Source organism: Nycticebus coucang, chromosome 13, assembly GCF_027406575.1.
Source record: "Nycticebus coucang isolate mNycCou1 chromosome 13, mNycCou1.pri, whole genome shotgun sequence".
Classification (NCBI taxonomy): Eukaryota; Metazoa; Chordata; class Mammalia; order Primates; family Lorisidae; genus Nycticebus; species Nycticebus coucang.
The window spans coordinates 44,507,721-44,527,702 of NC_069792.1; the positions used below are offsets into that span (position 1 = coordinate 44,507,721).

The window sequence follows — 19,982 nt, forward strand, 5'->3', positions numbered from 1 at the left end:
CCCATTTGCATTCACCCACTTCTTCCTCACCCTCAAAGAACACTTCTGAGGAAGGAGCACCACAGCCATTTCTAAAATACAAGATGTAAAAGTGGGTAATTCCACTTGCCTATTTTCAACCTATCTAGATATTTGCCAAAGCCTACTGCCACCAAAGAACCTTGAATTGCAATTACTTCATTAACTGTGTCACTTTGAGGTGATTTACAATGATATCATTGACTGTAAGGTATTCTGCAATGATAAGACTTGGGAAAAAAATATTTAGTTAACTGTATCTCAGACAACAGATAACAACTTTTCTTATCTACAAAGTCATTTCCTCTCTAACCTCTTATAAATTAGTCTATAAAGAAATCTATAATGGTAGCTTATATTATAAACATCAGGACTTGGAAGCACATAGCCTTATTTTCTATACTAATTTCATGCCTATAGTCCTTGTTCTTGTATACCATAAACTCAGTAAGGCCTTAATATTTAATTTTTGTGTGTCCTAGATACTAGACATAAACTAGAATGCATATTTTTATTACATATGCTAATATTTCTCTCCTACAGAAGTAGGAGAGAAAAATATCTTCCATGTGGAGAAATGTCAAGAAATATTCACAATAAAAAGGTGAAATAAATGTAGACCACATGCAAGAAGGATCTCTGGAAAAGATGTCCACTTGTCTTTACATTATCAACTACTCTACTTGTATGCAGAAAATTTTAAATGCATTCTATCAGGAGAAACTATGGTGGGAAGCCTATTCTTCTATCTCCTGAATTGTAAAATTCAATATTTCCATGTTAAAATATTAGCCAATAATTATTAAATCTAATATGTCGCAGACCCCCCTTACATATAAGGAAAATGTATAGTATATATAGGTTTGGTTCTACTGCCAGCTTCAAACATCCACTGGGGGTCTCGGAATATATCCTCCTAGGATAAGTGGGGCTGCTCACTGTTAGAGGCAAAGAGCTAGAGAAGAGGGGAGAGAGAAAGAGAGGGGCGCAACATAAATAAGAAACTGAGGCAGGAAAGGCTGGGCATGAAAGTCATATTTTTTTAAAAGCCTGAAATTGGAATAACTCTTCCAGCAGCTAATGAAATACCATCAGTTACAAGAACAAAAATGATCTCAAAGCAAAAGCAGATGTAAGAACAGGAATGACTAAGTTACTATTTTCTTTGTAAGTCTTCAGAGACGGGGAAAGACAGGAACTTGAAAGATTTCTGTGAGATGAGATACCCTTTAAATCATTATTTTTGCCTCATATTATTGCATTAAAATTTAAACAATTTTTTACTCTATCTCGCACAAAAACAATTGACTCTATGAAAGACTAGATTCCAACCAAAAATTCTAGAACAAAATATAAATATTCTTTATAGCAATGCTAATTCTTCTAGAAATAACATCCATGGAAAAAGAAAGTCCTTTCTCTTTCTTTTTTTTTTTTTTTTTTTTGAGACAATCTCATGTTGTCACCCTTAGTAGAGTGCTGTAGTATTATAGCTCACAGCAACCTCAAACTCTTAAGCTTAAGTGATCCTCTTGTCCTAGCCTGTAGCTGGGACTACAGGCTCCCACCATAATGCCCAGCTAATTTTTCTTTTTTTAGAGATGGGGAGTCTTACTCTTGCTTAGACTGGTCTCAAACTTGTGAGCTTGTAAACTCAAGCAATCCACCCACTCAGCCTCCAGAGTGCTAGGATTATAGGCATGAACCACCTTGCCCAGACTCTTTTTTCTTTTTTTTATTTCAGATTAATATGTGGGTACAAATGGTTAGGTTACATTGTTTCCATTAGTTAGGTAAAGTTCAAGTTGTGGTTGAGCACCCAAGGCGTTGTACTGTGTACCCTTCCACTGTGCCCATTAGGTAAGAGCCTACTAAGCCCACTCTGCTCCATCCGCCCTCTCTCCTCTACCCCACAGTCAAATTTGTGTGTGTGTGTGTGTGTGTGTGTGTGTGAGTGTTTTCATGTGGGTGTATAGCTGTTTATCTGTTGGTCTCGTACTAGTATTGAGTACATTGGATACTTGCTTTTCCATTTTTGTGATACTTTTCTAAGAAAAATGTTCTTCTACTCCATCCAGATAAATGGATCTTTACAAAAGATGTAAAGTCTCCATCTCTTTTATGGCTGAACGTTATTCCATGGTATACATGTACCACAATTAATTAGCTCATTCATATGTTGATGGGTACTTGGGTTGACTCTACATTTTAACGACTGTGGATTGAGCTGTGATGAAGATTCTAGTACACTGTCTTTATGTTACAATGATTTTTTTTTTTCTTCTGGGTACATGCCTAGTAATGGAATTTCAGTATCAAATAGGAGGTCTACTCTTAGCTCTTTGAGGATTCTTCATACTTCTTTCCATTGGGATTGTTTTAGTGTCACAAAGTCCCTAACCTGCAGATGATACTGTGGATGTGAAGACAAGAAAGCCCTTCTCAGTCTTCTCTTGATCCCTCAATATCCTTCCTTCTCACCTCCTCCTCCGCCTCTCTCCATTTTATAACTGAAATAAATCTTACACATAAGACCTAAAAAAAAAACCCCTTGGAGCTTATGTGTCTGATCCTCTTCTTTCCTCTTTCTCAGAAGCAGGAAGACACAAATCTCCTTCTAATAATCTAACTTATTTGCTACAAAGTTTAAAAATATGATGAAAATTCTAAGACATATAAAAAGCTGATGTATTTCAGAAAGCTTTATTTCAATATATGCAGGCATACATATGCTGGATTCTATATTTTTCCTTTATGAAAATACAGATACATGCATAGATATAACATTATGTGTATATGGTTAGAAATATGTTTAATTGTAACATTACAGATAAATTTAAACAAAGATGCTCTTATTTAATAGTGCCTAGAACTGAGATGACTGAACCACAGCTACAACATAAACATCTTCGCTGAGGAAGAAAACAGATCTCCAATAAAGGCATGTAAGGAAAACTGAATTTGTCAAAGTCTGAATTTAAAAGATATTTGGTAATGTCCTAGTATTCCCTTTCTAGCCTTTTTTCCCCATTAAAACTGGTCTTCAGGAAATAGACTAATAAATTCATACTTAAATATTCAAATGGCTAAAACCTTTTATTGTTTCACAATGTATTTTTGTCAACAGTGGGCAATAATCCAAGTAATAAAGTAACATTTGTCAGTCACATAACACAGTGGTAATTTCTGAAATCTTACTACTGACACCCAGCTCATTCGCTAGGGTGAGGAACATTCACAAGAACACTGGAGTCAGAAGTCCTGTTTTCCATTCTGGCTTCTGCCATGAATGTGGTATGAAGTCTGTAGCAAAGTCATGTCCACAATCAGGTCCCCAGATTCCTCATTTAAAAAATAACTGATCTACATTATAGTTTAGGTCCTGACATGGAAAATAATTAGGAGGCAAAGAGTAACATTCTCAGCACTTTGCTGCCAAATCATCAAATAAGATCAGTTCAAAAAAATTGATGGAGAAAAACAAAGTTAGGTATTTCTCTCCTCATAAGGAAAAATGTAGAGTATTGTAGCTTAATTAATTACTGCTTAAGCCAACCTTCAGCCTCTTGGCTTTCTGTTTTTCTCAGTCACACCAGCTCAGAATGCTGCCTCCATCCTTTTGTCTAAATGGCTGTCTTTGGCTACACAATCTAAGCACATATCATGTTCCTGCCACACTCCTCCACGGGCACTTCACCTTTGCACTCATAACTGTCTCCAAAGAGGTAACAACCATGAAGCACAAAACATATCTTAATCCTAATGTGTCCAGGGATAGGAAGAAAAAACAGCAAAGAAGGGAAAGGGGAAGAGAAAAATAGGGAAGTTAATTGTGCCTATAAGTGTGTGGGAGGTATTGCTGGGAATGCAGACAGGGAAGGGGAAACAGATAAAAGGTAAGAGCAGAAAGAGAAAGAAAAAAAAAGTAAGCCATCTCATCTATTTTAGGTATCTACTGTTGAAGCCCTTTCCAATATGCCTTCTTAGTTTTCTGCAAAAACTGCCACTGCTCCACTCCAGTGATCTGCCTGACTGGAACAGGACCTGCTGTCTGTGCTCCCCACAAACGACCCCTCAGCTATGAGAAGAGGCAAGTGATCCACAGTGGGTTAATTATAATATACATAAACCTTCTTTAGGACTTTTCCCATTGGAGCTGAAAATGTATGCATGCAGGTAGAGTGAAGTTATTTTCTCCCAAAAAGACGATTAAAATAGAAAGGTCACCAACAGATAGAAGACCCACACTATATAGAGAAAGACAACCGGCAGCCAGAAGGGATGAAGCCAGGCAGCAAAGAGAAGCAGAGAAAGTTCTCCAAGATCCCCAGTTTAAAGTATCTGTAACTGCCCTCAGCTCGCACAACCCCTCCTTCCCAATACACTAGTGTTTTCCAATAAACCTCCTATATTGCTCAAGGTAGTTTTAATCAGCTTTTCATAGAATCAAGACTCATGAAAGTCTTGAATAAAATGCCAATTTCCACCACAAAAATTAATCTACCACTTGTTGTTTCATCTAAAAATATAATATTTGTCCACTCGCCATTTGGCTAATCATGAAAATACTCTAGAGTACAGTTGTAATCCAAAACTTTTAACATTAAAAAAAAGCCACATATAAAAACCAAAAAAGAAATAGAGAATGTTGGGTAGAGAAATAACAACAAGAAACAAGAAATTTCAATTCTTGTTCATTTGGACATGCTGTGTCTTCACTATCCATCTTAATTTTAAGGCAATCTATTAAGATTCTAGAATTAATTACCCTGGATAAAGTGGGTAGGATTTTAATTCTTTTCGATGTGAATGATTTTGGCAACTGAAAACAAACGGGTCTTCATTCAAACAAATGTCTGAATAAAGACAATTATTCCTAGTACACAATAATTATTAACTCTTCTCTGGAACAACTAGACAGTGCAATTATCCAAAAGCATGAATTAGAAAAAATATATAGAGGAAGCAAGATTAAGTAATGAATGGTATGACTATACATTAGAGGCTCTACAGAAAGATTATATGAAACAATGATGACGATCTAACAATGTCGCTATTTGAAAATCATTATATAAAAATCTACAAATAAAAGTTCCCATTCTAATAGCAACCAAAAAGGAAGACAAGAACATTATATTTGCAGAAAGCTGCAAAACACCACCGAAGTGAAAGATTTCAATAAATCAGTGGACCAGGCTGATATGTGAAAATCAGCCTATAGTAAATGCAGCATTTAAATCATTGCAGTTATCACAGACTGAATTACTGGTCCCAATTCTTCACTTCTCACTGCATCCACACCTCACCATGGTTTTATCAGAGGTGAAGTATACATCCAACTTGCTTGACTTTGAGCCTTGCCATGTAGCCAGCCTGCTTTAGATACATGAACATTGTCAAAAAGACCCTGCTCAAGTTAGGAGGCTCAGACGTAAAAGGCATTATGTGTGGCTGCTCGCTCTCTAATGCTTTTGCCATTACAGAGGAACATGTTTCAGCTGGTCAGTAGTTCCAGAAGCATGTTAGATACATGCAGTGGACCCTTCCTAGCCAAGCTCCCTAAAACAGAAGTTCCCGAGGCCACTCTAGGATTAATAAGATCAAATGGCATTTGTCATAAACCACTGCAGTTTGTAGTAGCTCATTTTCAACAATTCACAATTGCAAAGCCCATCAACTCATGAGTGGATAAAGAAAATCTGACCTATACCTACCATGGAGTAGTATTCAGCTATAGAAAGAATGAAATAATACCCTTTGCAGCAACTCTCTAACAACTAAGAGCTAAAGGATAAGTACTCAGAGGCACAAGGAAATGAAAAGGACACTGAAAACCAAGAAGGAGGCAGGTGAGAGAGAAAGGTGTAACGACCACTACTCTTATGATGGGCACACTAAACCCTGACATAAGCCTTATACAAAACATTTGTACCCCCTTAATATTTTGAAAGTTAAAAGTAACAACAATAATAAAAGAAAAACAGGTTTTTTAAAAAATATTGAAACCCACAACCTTTGAGCAGATGGCTATCCTCAGCAAATAATCTCAGTATATTTTCTCACTGCTCATAAGACACTGTAATACAAGTCTCATTTTTCCTACTAAATGCAAAAGTAATTATGGATTATTTAACATTCAAAGTCTAAATTTCCTCTCCTTTTCCTAACTAAGATATAATCCAGATAGAAAGCATACGCATCAGTGAAAAGTGAAAGACTGAAGATTTTCTCCCTGTTTTCCTGCCTATCACCAATATGGAGGCGTTCAGCAAAGGAAACTCCATCCAGCCTCTAACATTCTTGAGTCATTTCTTTATGGGTCTTCAATATTGTGCTTGTTAGAACACTAACCATGGTCTCATTTTAATGTAAGTTATTTCCAATAAGTACAAATTTTTACGTGATTATTCAGTCTTCAGATTTTACATGCTAATGGATGCAGCAGCCAACAGCATACCCACTTTTTTTCTTATACATGTAGCTCAAAGGGGGACTGAAATGAGTTAAGCCTTCTAGTGAAATACAAGTAAAATTGTGTTTGTGCTCTTTTCTAAAAACTGTCTTGGGTAAGTTTCTGTTCAATAATAGTAATAACTACAACTGAAGTCACTGAACTATAACAAAGTTATTTCCCTTTGATATTTTCCCTAGGTGTTCTCCTACACACTTTTGAAAAAACTGACCAATTTTACAATATTTTTAATGCCAAGACAAAAGGTACTGACATAAATGTTCTATTGCTGAACAAACATGGAAAATGCTATTTAAACATACACCAGAAACACTGGTGTAACAAGATGAAGATGATGAGAAAAATCTAAAAATCCAAGTTGCTCACTAATCAACTGTTAGACACTAACGTAAATATGGCCCTTTATTATGTGAAGTTAAATATTATTAATAAAGTAACCGAAGTAAATGTAAGGTAAAAAGGGACCATATTGTCACCCAGTATGAGCTAAATGAGTTAAGGGAAAAGACAACAATTGAAATAAGTAAGAAAACATGAATTTCACCAGAAATTAACAGCCATGAATGGAGATGATGCCAGCTACCCACATCCTCACTGCACATAAGTAGTGAGCTCTCCACTGTCTGCGTGGCACTGTCCAGTTCATGGAATACAGTAGTGACCAAGACAGATAAACTCTAGCTCAACATAAAGTCATAATTTACTGTGAGAGGTCTATATGAATCTATCTCATAAACACCATATGCAATAGATTATCATCAGCACAAGCATTTAACTTATTCTAATATACCAAATTTAACCATATGCTCAATGCTCCGGACAAGAAGGAAAAAGAATTGTTGATTTCAGTCCCCTTAAATTTCCTTAATAGCAAATATGGACTTAGCATCCATGTCTCCAGAGACAAGAAAACCAAAACTCAAACACACAAAGATATGAAAGAAGCTGATTCTGGGCTTCTTAGTGTCCGTGGGTCAAATCTTAGCAATTAATAAGCCATTATATGTATTTTGAACAGTAATTTTAAGGGTCAGCCTACATCTTACACATAGATTTCAGCGTCTAACTTTGAAGTAAGATAAAATACTCTGTGATTATAACTATAAAAAATACTTTAAAGGATAGAAGGTGATTCCCAATGCATAATGGGGACATTACCTGGTGGGGGTTAAGGTGGAGATTTAAAGAAGGCCTCATATTATTTATGCTGAACACTAAAAAATACATAGAAGGATGGGAGTGAAATGAAGCAATTAAGTAGTCTTATAAAGACCAAAGTGAAAGGATCTTGGTAATCCAGGAGAGGGAAAAAAAAACAGTGCAGCTACTAGAAGAAACGTTCTCTAAGTTCGGTCCAGGAACCTCTGAATGCACTAAAACTCTTCCAGGGGTCAAAATAATTTTAATATGATGTTCTCTGCCTTTTTACTTTCATTCGCTTGCAATCAACAGTCAAGACTTCAATTTGTAATACTGCAAGTGTGAACAACGAAGTTGATAGGAGAATCTAGCTATCTAAAATGTAAGACAATGTCACTTTTCTTACTATGATCTTTTCAAAAAATTTATTATTTGCAAAAATGTTTTTGTAGTAATATACTTTATCATTTTAAATAATTAAATAAATCTTTTATAATTTTTTCAGATTTATCTAATATTATAAATAGTAGATAGACATAGGCCACATAATAGAAAATTGGAAGGTGGTTCAATCAATTTTGAGGAGTGTACAGTGGTACTTAGCAGGAGGCCCACTGTGCTAGATCCTGGGAAGCAGGAGATGGACTGTGGGCTGTGAGGCTGAAGAGTGAACTGCAACTGATAATGAGAGGCCATGCAGGTCATGGGATAACACAGTGTATCAAGAGTAGATACAACACAGGCATGGAATTGGCTTATACTAAAGCAGACAAAATAAATGAAAAGATTGATGATCACTGTGATGGGAAAGGAGGAAAATGATTACAGGCAGCAAGTGACAGGCAGGAAGCTGGGGGCCTGGCACTCAGGTTAGGCTAGAACACCCACATGGTAGGTGATACCAGCACAGTGACAGGCAGCACTGTCTGAGGGAGAGGGCAGATCAGAGCATCTGTCATTGTGGACAGCAGGATGGACTTGTCCACAAGAACAGATGGATGGGGAGAATACGGGCTTGAGCTGAGAAGAGGGATGCAAACTAGCGATAAAAACTGTATCACCATACAGTTAAATACCTTCACATAGGTACTTTTAGCCATAAGGATCCATTTATCAAAAAAAGATCACACAGCCAGACTTGGCCCAAAGCCAAGTCCTGATCAACCCAATATTTTACAGTTAAGCCTTTTACCTCTACAGAATAGGACTACAAAGAAGATTGCAACCTGTTCTTTCCATTGCAATTTAGGTCAGAGAATACGTGTCATTACCAGCAATTATCATTATTAGATTGGTTACTAGGTAATAAGAACTGGATTACATATTCAATATGCTATTTTTAACAGCTATATTGAGCTATAATTGCTGTACAATAACTGGCTCATATTTAAAAATGAACAGTGTGATAAGTTTTCACGTACACATGAGACCATCACCACAACCAGGAATATTTAACATATCCATTACCTCTGGCCCCTCTGCATTTATTCCATCCTGGCCCTCCCCCCTCCTCCACAGGTAATATCAATCCACTTTCTGTTGCTACAGATCAGTGTCCACTTTCTGTAATTTAATGTAAATGGAAGCACACAGCATATGCTCCTTTTGTCTGGCTTTGTTCCTCAGCATAATCATTTTGGGATTGTGTTAAGTTTTACCGCCTGTCAGTAATTCATTCTTTTTTATTACTAAGTAGTATTCCATTGCATGGATCTATCGGAGTTTGTTACCGGTACACATGCTGTTTGATGTTGATGGACATTTGGGCTGTTTCCAGTTTTTGGACTGCCTTTAACATTGTATGCAGCACGGGTGTTCTAGTGAGAATCTTTCAGCTTTTTATGTGTCTGAAAAAATTGTTTATTTTGCTTTCGTATTTCCAATGAGTATAGAATTCTAAGTTGAGAACATTTTTTTTACATATTTTAAGATGTTTCTCCACTGTCTTCTCCATGTGTTATTTCTGACAAGAAATATGTAATCTTTTATTTGTTCCTTTAGATGTAAGGTGTCTATTTTTCTCTGCCTACTTTTACGATTTTTCATTTTATCATTCGTCGGAGCAATTCAAGTATGGTGTGCCTTCATCAAGTTTTCCTCATGTTTTTTGTGATTCATCAAGCTTCTTAGACCTCAAAGTTTACACATTTTCCATCATATTTGGTAGAGCATTAGGTTTTCTGTCTCTTCCTCCCTTTAAGGGATTCAAAACAAGGCAAAGTCTATTTAAGTTATTTGCTTGAGTTACTCATGGAACAAATGACTTCACTCAACCCATCATCCATGAACAAAACGGTGAGTTTTAAGAGTAGACTTGTTGTAATATAAGAAACACCCAAACCTTCAAAGAGGATTTTATCCATAACTATCAGCGCTCTTGATCTTTTGCAAGTTTTTCTCAATTACACACAAACCACTGAGTATATACATTTGTTTTATAAGCTATTTGAATCTATTATATTTTATTTATGATGAAAGAGGGGAGAGGTGTTCCCATAAAATTCTTCCCAACTTCTCAACCTAGGCTCCTGCAGCATAGCTAAAACATGCAGTCCCTAAGATTCCAAATGGAAGAAGTCAGTAGCACAACAAGAAGAAATGATCTGGCAACTGCTTGGAGTAAAGGAAGGAAGGAATATGCAGACCTCAGGATACTAAAACAAATGAAAATATATAATCATTATAAACAAAGAAAAATCATTTAAAGGTGATAGAAACTCAACTGCAAAATGTTCCCATGGAAAAATGCCTCCACTGACATGCTTGGGTCTGACTGCATCAGCCACATGCTTGCATTCCACTGACATCACATCAGGTGTATGCAATTTGGGGACACGAAAGGAAGTTCACAAAAGTATTCTAAAAAGGGGCAGTTTACTCCCCCTTCATTAAGTGTGGTGAAAACAAGCACTATAAAATCCCATTTCAGTGAGTAGTTTATTTGGTCATCTGAATACATCACTCTAAGAACCATCTCTCCAGAGAACATCAGTCTGTGAGGCCATGGCTTACTCAATTATTCATATCTCACTTAATTGACTACATTTAAAAATGAAAAAAAAAAAATCTGGCTCAGCACCCGTAGCTCAGTGGTTAGGGCACTGGCCACATGCATTGGGGCTGGTGTGTTCAAACCAGTCCTGGGGCCTGCTAAACAGCAATGACAACTACAACAAAAAAATAGCCAAGCATTGTGGCGGGCACCTGAAGTCGCAGCTACTTGGGAGGCTGAGGAAAAGAATCGCTTAAGCCCAAGAGTTTGAGGTTGCTGTGAGATGTGACACTATGGCACTCTACCCAGGGCGACATAGTGAGACTCTATCTCAAAAACAAAAAACAAGCAAACAAAAAAAGTAAAAAAAATCTGAACGATGTTTGTGAGTAGGTTATAGTATCTTAATTAAATGTTAGCATTTCCCACCTAAAGCCTTCTTTCTCTACCAGACATCATATAATAACACAGCAAACTGAAAACATTTCTGATGTTACTATTTAGAGAAACCAAACTGTTTTGTGGATCGTTTCTTAAATATAACAAGGAAAATAGGTAAAAAGTATTTTTAAATCTCCTTTCATTGAAAAGTATTTATTCAATAGGTTTCTGACCAGGTCCTATGACAAACTGTAGAAAATAATAAAATAAATTTAGTCCCACAAGCTTTTAAAATTGGATTTTTGCTACACATTATCTAAAAATCATTATCAAATTAAATGTATCCCTCCTCTAATCTATAAAACCATAATTATTTCATAAACACATCCCCATTAGTAAAAATGGGAAGACCAAAAGCACCTCTAGTTACTACAAGGTATAGTTTCCAACCTATTCCACACCTAAAAAGAAGGAAAATGTAACGCAGTCCTATGTTATACCATTCTTTGTTATACTGTTATGCCCAGGACTTTTTCCTCCCAGAAAAGTGCTAATTCCCTACTTAGTTAATCAAATATGTAATCACTGGTACCAAGTGGCTCTCAGTAACTCAGCTTAAATCTTAAATTGTGAAGTATGCGTTCACTTATTTCTCCAAACTCCCTGTGATTGGCTATGAGTCACTTTAAGACATCTGATTGCACCTAGTGTTTGTCCTTGATTTTAATTTAAACCAAGTTCTTCCAAGCCACTGGAGTCTTTAAACAGCTCAATAGCTCCCTCTAGCCTTTTTTTATATACTACACCCAGAGGTCACATTTAATCAAAGGTTAGGGGCTCCCAGAGAGGCTACTATTGACTCTCTTGGCTAAGCTTCTGTTATGTGGCTCACCAAGCTATCCCACTGATCCAAACCCAAGGATACACAATGCCAAACACTCGTGGTGAAATACCAAAAGCAAAGAATTCCATTCAGAGTGCTAAATTACAGGAAGCAACAATCGAATATGGTTTCACGAACAACCTCAAAATCTATAAATAACTTTCCCAAGAAAAAGGAAAGGAAAGAAAAAGAAAATCTGAATATCACATACATTATTACTTATACGTTTATTTTATTAGTCTGTAATATGTTGTTTTTCACATAAGGTTCATTATTTTATCAAACAAATGCAATCTGATTTTCTATATTCAAAATCAAATGTATAGTGAAGAACAAACAAAAAAACATGAAAGAATGATATGCCAAAATTATTTCCCCAAATGGGCAAATGGAACTCACAGCACAAGCACTTAATTTTACTACAAAACATGTATGTATATGTTTGTGTACATATATGGTGAGCGACATAGATTCAAGTTTTGAGACCCTCTCCCCAAAACTTCCCAGCTAAAACTCAGATTTTCAACTTATTCCAATTTGCTTATTTATTTATTATTTTATTTTTGAGACAGAGTCTCACTCTGTTGCCTAGGCTAGAGCATACAGCTTCAGTCTAGCTCACAGCAACCTCCAACTCCTGGGTTCAAATGATCCTCTTTCCTCAGCCTCCTTAGGAACTAAGACTATAAAATGCACCACCCATAGATATGAGGTCTTGCTGTTGTTCAGGCTGGTCTGGAACTCCTGAGCTCAAGTGATCTTCCTACTTTGGCCTCCCAGAGTGCTAGGATAATAGGCCTAAGCCACTGAGCCCACCCTCAATTTGCCTAATTTGTTTGAAGTACCACCTATAGATGATAAATATATTTTTAAAATTAACATTAGGCCATGTTGTTAAAATTAAATTTTTTAAGTTTGCTACCTTGGCAAAAGATTAATTTTAAAACTACATTGTCATTTTCTGTCAGTGTTTTTGTTACTCAGCAGAAGGACAGAATTATTTCCAAAATAGAAAGCCCTTCATCACCATAGGTAACACATATTAAAATTATATATACTGTCTTGCCTTATGATATTCACTTCAGAAAAACAAAAGAAATCTCAACTTTTGTGATTTATGCCTCCAAATTTACAGGATAAATACATACACCCTCCCCACCTTTGGCCATGTAAATTAAAGCTTGCTTGGCTAACTACTATAAATTTTTTAATTTTGAAATGGCCTTACTGACAGTTTAGTTCAGATTTTTTACAGATACCAACACAGAAGAAATTATTTGTCCAAGTTCACAGTTATGTGAGAGAACAAGAGTTCAAGCCCACATTCTTCAATTGCCAGCCCAGTGCTCCATCACACTGTGTTGCCAGCTAGCTTGCCATTCCCAATGTTATATGGAAACAATTTTTCTTTTTTCTAAAATTTCTCTGTCATTGTACAAAACATTTTAATCTCTTTTCTGTCCATTCTGATCTACCGCCATAGATTAAGAAAATAAGACTTTTATGTTCTGAATTTGAGGCATAACATAGAGCTGGCTTGAAACATATACTGAATCCTAACCATACTATGGAAACACAGCACTTGGGGTTTACGCCAATAAAAATAAACATGCCTATTGAATTATAAAGGCCTATTTATTTTCTGTGGCATTAGAAAAGATGAACAAATTTCAGTGAACTCAGTCTTGTAAAAGAAGGTGTGAGCTGAACTTGACATTCTAGGATAGTAACAGATGACAAGACAAATGTGAAAATCACATTCTTCAACTGAACTGTCTAAGAAAAACCCACAGGAAGAAAATGTACTGATGTTAGCTTGGTTGATTTTCAGTACATTTTTTTAAAAATGAAAAAGGTATTTACACTAAATCTTTCTAGACCAGATAGTATGTTCTAAGTGATAGACTTTTATGTCATTGATATCATGCCAATTAACCTCATGCCATCAACCTTCCTTTTCTATTAATAATAATGAAATCTATCAAGTAGTGAGTGTTTAACCATGTTAATGCATGCTTCAAGCTATTATATGTATATACATGGTATATATACAATCTACACAGGAGATACACATTTAATTTTCAAACCCTATGAAGCATGTACTCTCAGTATCTTCATTTTACAGAAAAGTAAATTAAGGCTCACAGAGATTCTTAACTTGCCCATTACTACACAACTTTCAAGCAAAATGGATGGAATTAGAACCAGGCAGCCCAGTTGCAAACTAAGTGCTCTTAATTACTCTATTCCACCACAATAAAAAAAAAAAATTGATGGATATAATTACATTGACAGATATTTCATAAGTGGTGATGGGCAGTAATATGAAAAATAACTTTCTCAATTTCAAATGTACATGTTAAAAGGTCAAAAAGTTCCTGAAAAAGAATAAAGAAAAATATCTTTTTCTTCTAACACTGAATAAATGCAACTCATTGATTCAAATGTTTCATTTTGTTGTTGTTGTCCTGAAATAATTCCAATTAATCATCTACTAAATATTCTGAACAGGTATATTTTGAGTAATTGGAGTAGGTCAATCAGTGAAACAAATTTACTTAAAATAATTGATTAATCAACCCAACTTTAGATAAAAGAATTATACCACTGAACAAGAGCATTAAAATGTTCTTACGTTAATTGTTTCATTAGCATAAATAAGAAAAAGTAGAAATTTTAAACCTGTCACTTTTAACCTGACTCCAGAAATAGGAAAGTTGTTATGAACCCAACTTTATCCATAATCGATAAGAGAGAAGAGATTGGATGAGAAAGCCCAGCTGTACAGAGGATGAACTTGGCTGTTGTTCTCTATGGATTTCTCAAGGTGTAACAGGAGAAAATGTGCCTCAACTGAAAGATTGTTATGAGTAACCCTAGATCTGTAAAATCTGCCCAGGCAACTCAAAACAGAGAAAGGCCTAGTCAGAGAGGAACATGCAGAAGAAGGTGGGGGACCTCAGGACCATGAGCCTCCTGGACTCCTTGCCAAACTTTTTGGCCTTTATGAGATTCTGAATGTCCAGCATATTTGAGATCTCTTGTTAAACCTACTATTTTGCAATAGATAAAAGCCTTTAGGAAGACTTTTCTAAATCTTGCTGCTGGGCATTTATTAATTGCTATCCTAGAGAATTACAGAATATAATCAGGAGAGTTCCTTACTCAAGGAGGCATAGTGTCACCGTCCTTCCATTAGCAAATTAAATAATGCACCTTGAATATTTAACCCAGTAGAGAACAAGAAATAAGAAAAATATTGCCCCAACATATGGCATTGTAAAATCTATATAAAGTATTTTTACTTCTGAAATGTCTCATAACTAATTACTGCCAAGTTTATGTGCGATACAAAGATACCCAAAGCAAACTCTGAACTTTTAGGTATTTTCAGACAAGCCAGACAAAGGTAAATAAATTCTAAATCAGTTAAATAAAAAAACTGCAAGAAAACTTCAGGAAATAGTTATACTCACAATTCATAATATTTGTTATCAAATATCCCATTGAAATCTAGAATCTCTCTTCTTTCTTTAATTAGAAATAAGAAAATAAATCTCGGCTTTATCAAGACTTTTTTGTCACAAGAATATTCATCCTCTTATACTTTAATATATGCATCATTTACAGGTTTGCACATTTTTATTTTATCATTAAATTGGTTTTAACACTTTTCCTCAATGAAAATGTGTGCTTTGCTTGTATGCTTTAAAAAAAAAAAAAAAACAAAGAATATGTTGTTCACATAAGTAACACTTGACAAACTACCAGGATATGATAAGAATTACTACTATCACTAACTACAATATATTCCACCTCAAATTTCCTAGCAAAAATGCTTGTAGCACCTCCCCCTGCAGATAATTCACAGGATTATGAAAAATCCCAACTAATAAGATAATTATTCTAGAGACAAAATTATCTTTAAGACAGCAGTCATTGAATCATAATTCTTTGTTAATAATTTAGCTCTGACCAATGAATAACTCCGGTTCTGACTGCTGCTACCCAATGACAGCAGTTTTTGGCTTTCAGTTAAAATTAGTGATGTTTCTTTGCATTCTTTAGGAAATGAATTACCTCATTTCCTAAAAAGGATCCAAAGGTACACAAAAGTCTTTAAGTAAGTGTATACTGAAAACTTAACATTAAAAGTATTCCACCTGAAATATAAGTAGAAAATTGATCCCTTCTATAGTATTATTCTTGGTAGTGTCTGACTCTTTCTTAGCTATAAAAGATGTGCTGTTTTGGTTCTTAAAATATAATATGAAGCAAACAAAACCAAATGCACTCTTTCTCTATAACAAGAATTCATTAGCATATTAAAAATACCTCTCACTCTGATAATTGACAACTCCACATGTTTATATTCTTAAAAATCAAACAGGAAAGAGTTAACATGACTACTTCTACCCATCCACTCACAGAAATAATATAGGACTTTAGACCTTAAATCATAGAGATGAAAAGGATGAGGGTTCCACAAATTATTAATTTTAATTATGAATAAATTCTTGTAATCTTAGTTGTCAGGATAAAAAGCTTGCCTCTGAAGCTTTGTTCCACTGTAATAACTTGGAGTGCTTACTAGAAAACAATTTTATGATCATATGAGCTTTGTGCATGATTGATATCATTGCTGTTTATTTTAAGACTGTCCTTGAGAGTCAATCAAATAAAACATTCCCAGTGTGTATGTTTTGCAACTAGAATGAGGAATACAATGTAAGTGCCTCTTCTGGAGAGGAAGTGATGGACTATTCTTCCCATCAGTGTTTCCGACCAAAAAGAAACATCTAATAAAAGTGGATAAAGCAGAAACTCACGTCAGAAAACATCCTGTCACTCTATGGTCCTTAACGTTTTTTTTTTATTTTACTAGCAACTACTCTCACAACTTAAAAAATAGATATTATCATTATACATAAAGAAGCTGATAAATCCGAGCAAGGAAGTGCTCAAGAGCTTTTTTATAAAAAAACAAAACAAAAAACCTATTTGAGAATGATCCAAACTATAGCATATAATCTAAAGAATTAGAAAACTCCCTTTGCATCAAGTAAGCTTTTTAAAGGTCTCAGATGGCACATGACTTTATCCATCATACTTAAATCTGTGCAACAAATATGGGTAGAGTCACTGAAATACTTCGAACATGGAGAAATATTTCTCCTCTCCATGAACCACTGTTTCACACATATCTTAATGAAGAAAGAGGTCAATCAAATTTAAATCAGTTTTTTTAGTAAAATCATAACTTTTTCTCCCATAATATCTGATTGAGCTAACTGAGCAATTACAATATAAAGAATTAACAGTCTAACTTATGTACAGTCTCACAAAAGAAACGAAATAATTATCAAAACCCTCATGTTATCCCAATCTCTCAAAGCAAATCTCAAACATCCCTAAAGCAGGTGGCTATCAATCTAGGTTCCCCCTCACTTCCCATAGTGAGCAAGATACAACATAGCACTTAGTTGACTCCTTCCCCCACCCTAGCACCATCACCATTACCAGCAATCTGAAGCAATAGGCCCTTCTGTTTATACATCAGAAGTAACAGCTTGCAACTTTCCTTCCTCCAGCCCATGAACTAATTATTTCTCCAACATTAAATCATTTCCTGATTTAATTGTTGGGTACAAAAATCCATCTGTATTATGGGATTTCAAAAGTTCAAATCTGCAACCAAGAAAAGTCTGGACTTTTAGCCTCCATCCTTCTTTCTATCAGAAAAAAAAACTAAGTTTTACATTTCAAAGGGTTAAACCATTTGGGTTTTAACAGTGGGGTTTCTGTCCAATTTATTCATATTTACCATATGTAAACTTTAATTGTTTTTGAATAATGGTTCTTACTTTGTCAAATACTTTTTGTCTGTACCAACCATCACTTATTACATGGAATCCTAAAAACAGCTTATATAAACAGAGTTACATTCAGAATGTGCCTTTACACATGGCATTTATTATACACATTTTGTCTATAAACTGGTTACATGAAGCATGTTCAAATAATATGCAACAGGTCCTGCTATTGTGTAAACACACCCTCCCAAGAAAATGACAGCAATTTTATAATAGTTTTATAATTGTTTTATAATATTAACAATATAAGAGAAAAATCACATTATTCCTTGGAAAATTAATCATAATTCTTTTGAGAGGTCATAAAACGTCAGACTTAATCAAGAGGAGGAAATTTTACTGGAACTCTCCCGCTGTCTTTGTATTCCGTCCCCAACGTGATAAACCCCTGTTACAGCCCAGGGGTGTCCACCGGGTACCGGCTTCAACGCTGAGTTCCTGACAGCAAAGAGCACTTGGCAAAGGTCTCACCAGTCCTTATCCTTAAATTCCCTCTTGCTTTGTGCTGTTTTCATAGCTATCAAAGTTAAGCAAATGATGGTCTGAAACCTCTCAGCTTTGTCATGACAGTGTGACATCAAATTAAAAACACACCCCAGAACTGTAACATTGTGCCACGTTTATTTTCGATTGGTGGGGGAAGGGGAGGGAAGACACTTCAAGAGAGATGGATTTCATGTCCTCTGTGTAGCCTGATCTAGTCACAGTGCATTAAGTTATGTCTACATGGGAAAAAGACTGTCTACTTAAGCGTTTTATCACAAAGTAATGTTATTAAACACAGCTAGTATTCCCACACACTCCTCTAGATTCTTTGATTTTAACCTCCTTTGTTAGGCACCAAACACGGAGAGAAAGATTTCAGGAACAATCCCGAGGCAGTGCAGGATGCCAAGCAGGCAATTCTGTCTTTCCCGAGCTGTTTATCCATCATAAACTCAAGCTGCCCTGTTTAGCTACACGTTCGCTATATGTAGGACTTCTCCTCTTCCCTGCATGAAAAGCATGGACTGGCTACAATTGTTTCTGAGCGCGCAGCATCGTGCTTTGTGCTGACGGGGATAACGGATTCTGGGTCTAACACGCATCCATCGTCTAAAACACAGAGTAACTCAACAAGGGGCTCGACGTCTGGAAGGGAAAACAATGTGTTGAGACCCAGGATGCTCTGAGCTACAAGGACCAGGGGAGTTAAAAAAATGCTCCAGGGAGCAGCCCAGGCAAAGGGAAAGAAAGCAAGCCCTGGTACTCTTACCTCCACATTGAAATATTGCTCCGTTCCGCAGACTGTAGCACATAAAATCCAAAGCAAGGTTTGCAAGAAAAAGACCCCCGAATAATGCACGAAATCCAACCGTCTTCCAGTGCTGAATGTAAGTAAGATCATAGTGAACTGTGCTTCAATGGATGGACAAGCTCCCCTTCGTTTTCTCCCTCTCTTCCTCTCCCTCCCTCGTTTCCTTTCAAAAAAAAGTCCTCCGGGTGGGTAGGGTGCCTGCAGGTTCACCCACAGCCGGGCCAGGGGAGGAGACCCGGCCCCGCGCTCCGCAGCCCCAGAGCAGCAGCAGCGGAGGAAAGGTCAGCGGCAGCTCCTCGTCACCATCCTCCGGGTTCCGTCACCGGGAACGTGGCGCCCAAGTTCACCGGCGGTTCCGGCTCAGAGCGCCGAGTCGCAGCCGCAGCAGCAGCAGCAGCAGCCGCCGCCGCCGCCGCCTCCAGCCCGCGCGTCCTCTCCTCGGCTCCCTGCTCCCCACTCCTCCGCCGCCGCCGCCGCCCCCAGCTGCTGCGGGAAGGGCCTCCGCCGCTCCTCGCTCCTCGCTCCTCGCTCCTCGCTCCCTGATCCCTGCCTCTTCTTTCCGCGTCTCCTCGCTCCCCTCCAGAATCTTCATCCGTAATCTACATAACTCCTCCTTCCCGGGGTCTGCCGGACTCCAGGGGCCCTCAAGCGCGCGCGGTGGGGGGGGGAGCTAGGGGGAGGGGGTCGCCGGTCCACGCGCGCGCGCGCGCGCACACACACACACACACGTGCGCGCGCATACACAGTCCTACACACGCGCGCGCGCTTCTTAAAGGAGACAGCTCATAAAGCATTCTCTGCTACGGTAGAGAACACTGGAGGTAACCATGCCACGAGGTGGGCCCGGGTTTGAGAAGAGCTCGCTAACAAAGTCACCCACCCCTCATCCCAGAGTCGCGCACCCAGAACTTGGGAAGCTCCTTCTT

General features: G+C 37.0%; 1 protein-coding gene across 1 annotated transcript in view; it reads right to left on the minus strand.

Annotated features, from left to right (window-relative positions):
* The window catches only part of MMP16 (matrix metallopeptidase 16), a 306,251-nt gene extending 286,997 nt beyond the window's left edge, over nt 1-19,254 (minus strand). Inside the window, exon 1 of the mRNA XM_053558979.1 lies at nt 19,015-19,254. Within this exon, the coding sequence (XP_053414954.1) occupies nt 19,015-19,146 (132 nt within the window). The 5' untranslated portion in view covers nt 19,147-19,254. The remainder of the gene's footprint in view (nt 1-19,014) is intronic.
* Between the last annotated feature and the right edge of the window lie 728 nt (nt 19,255-19,982).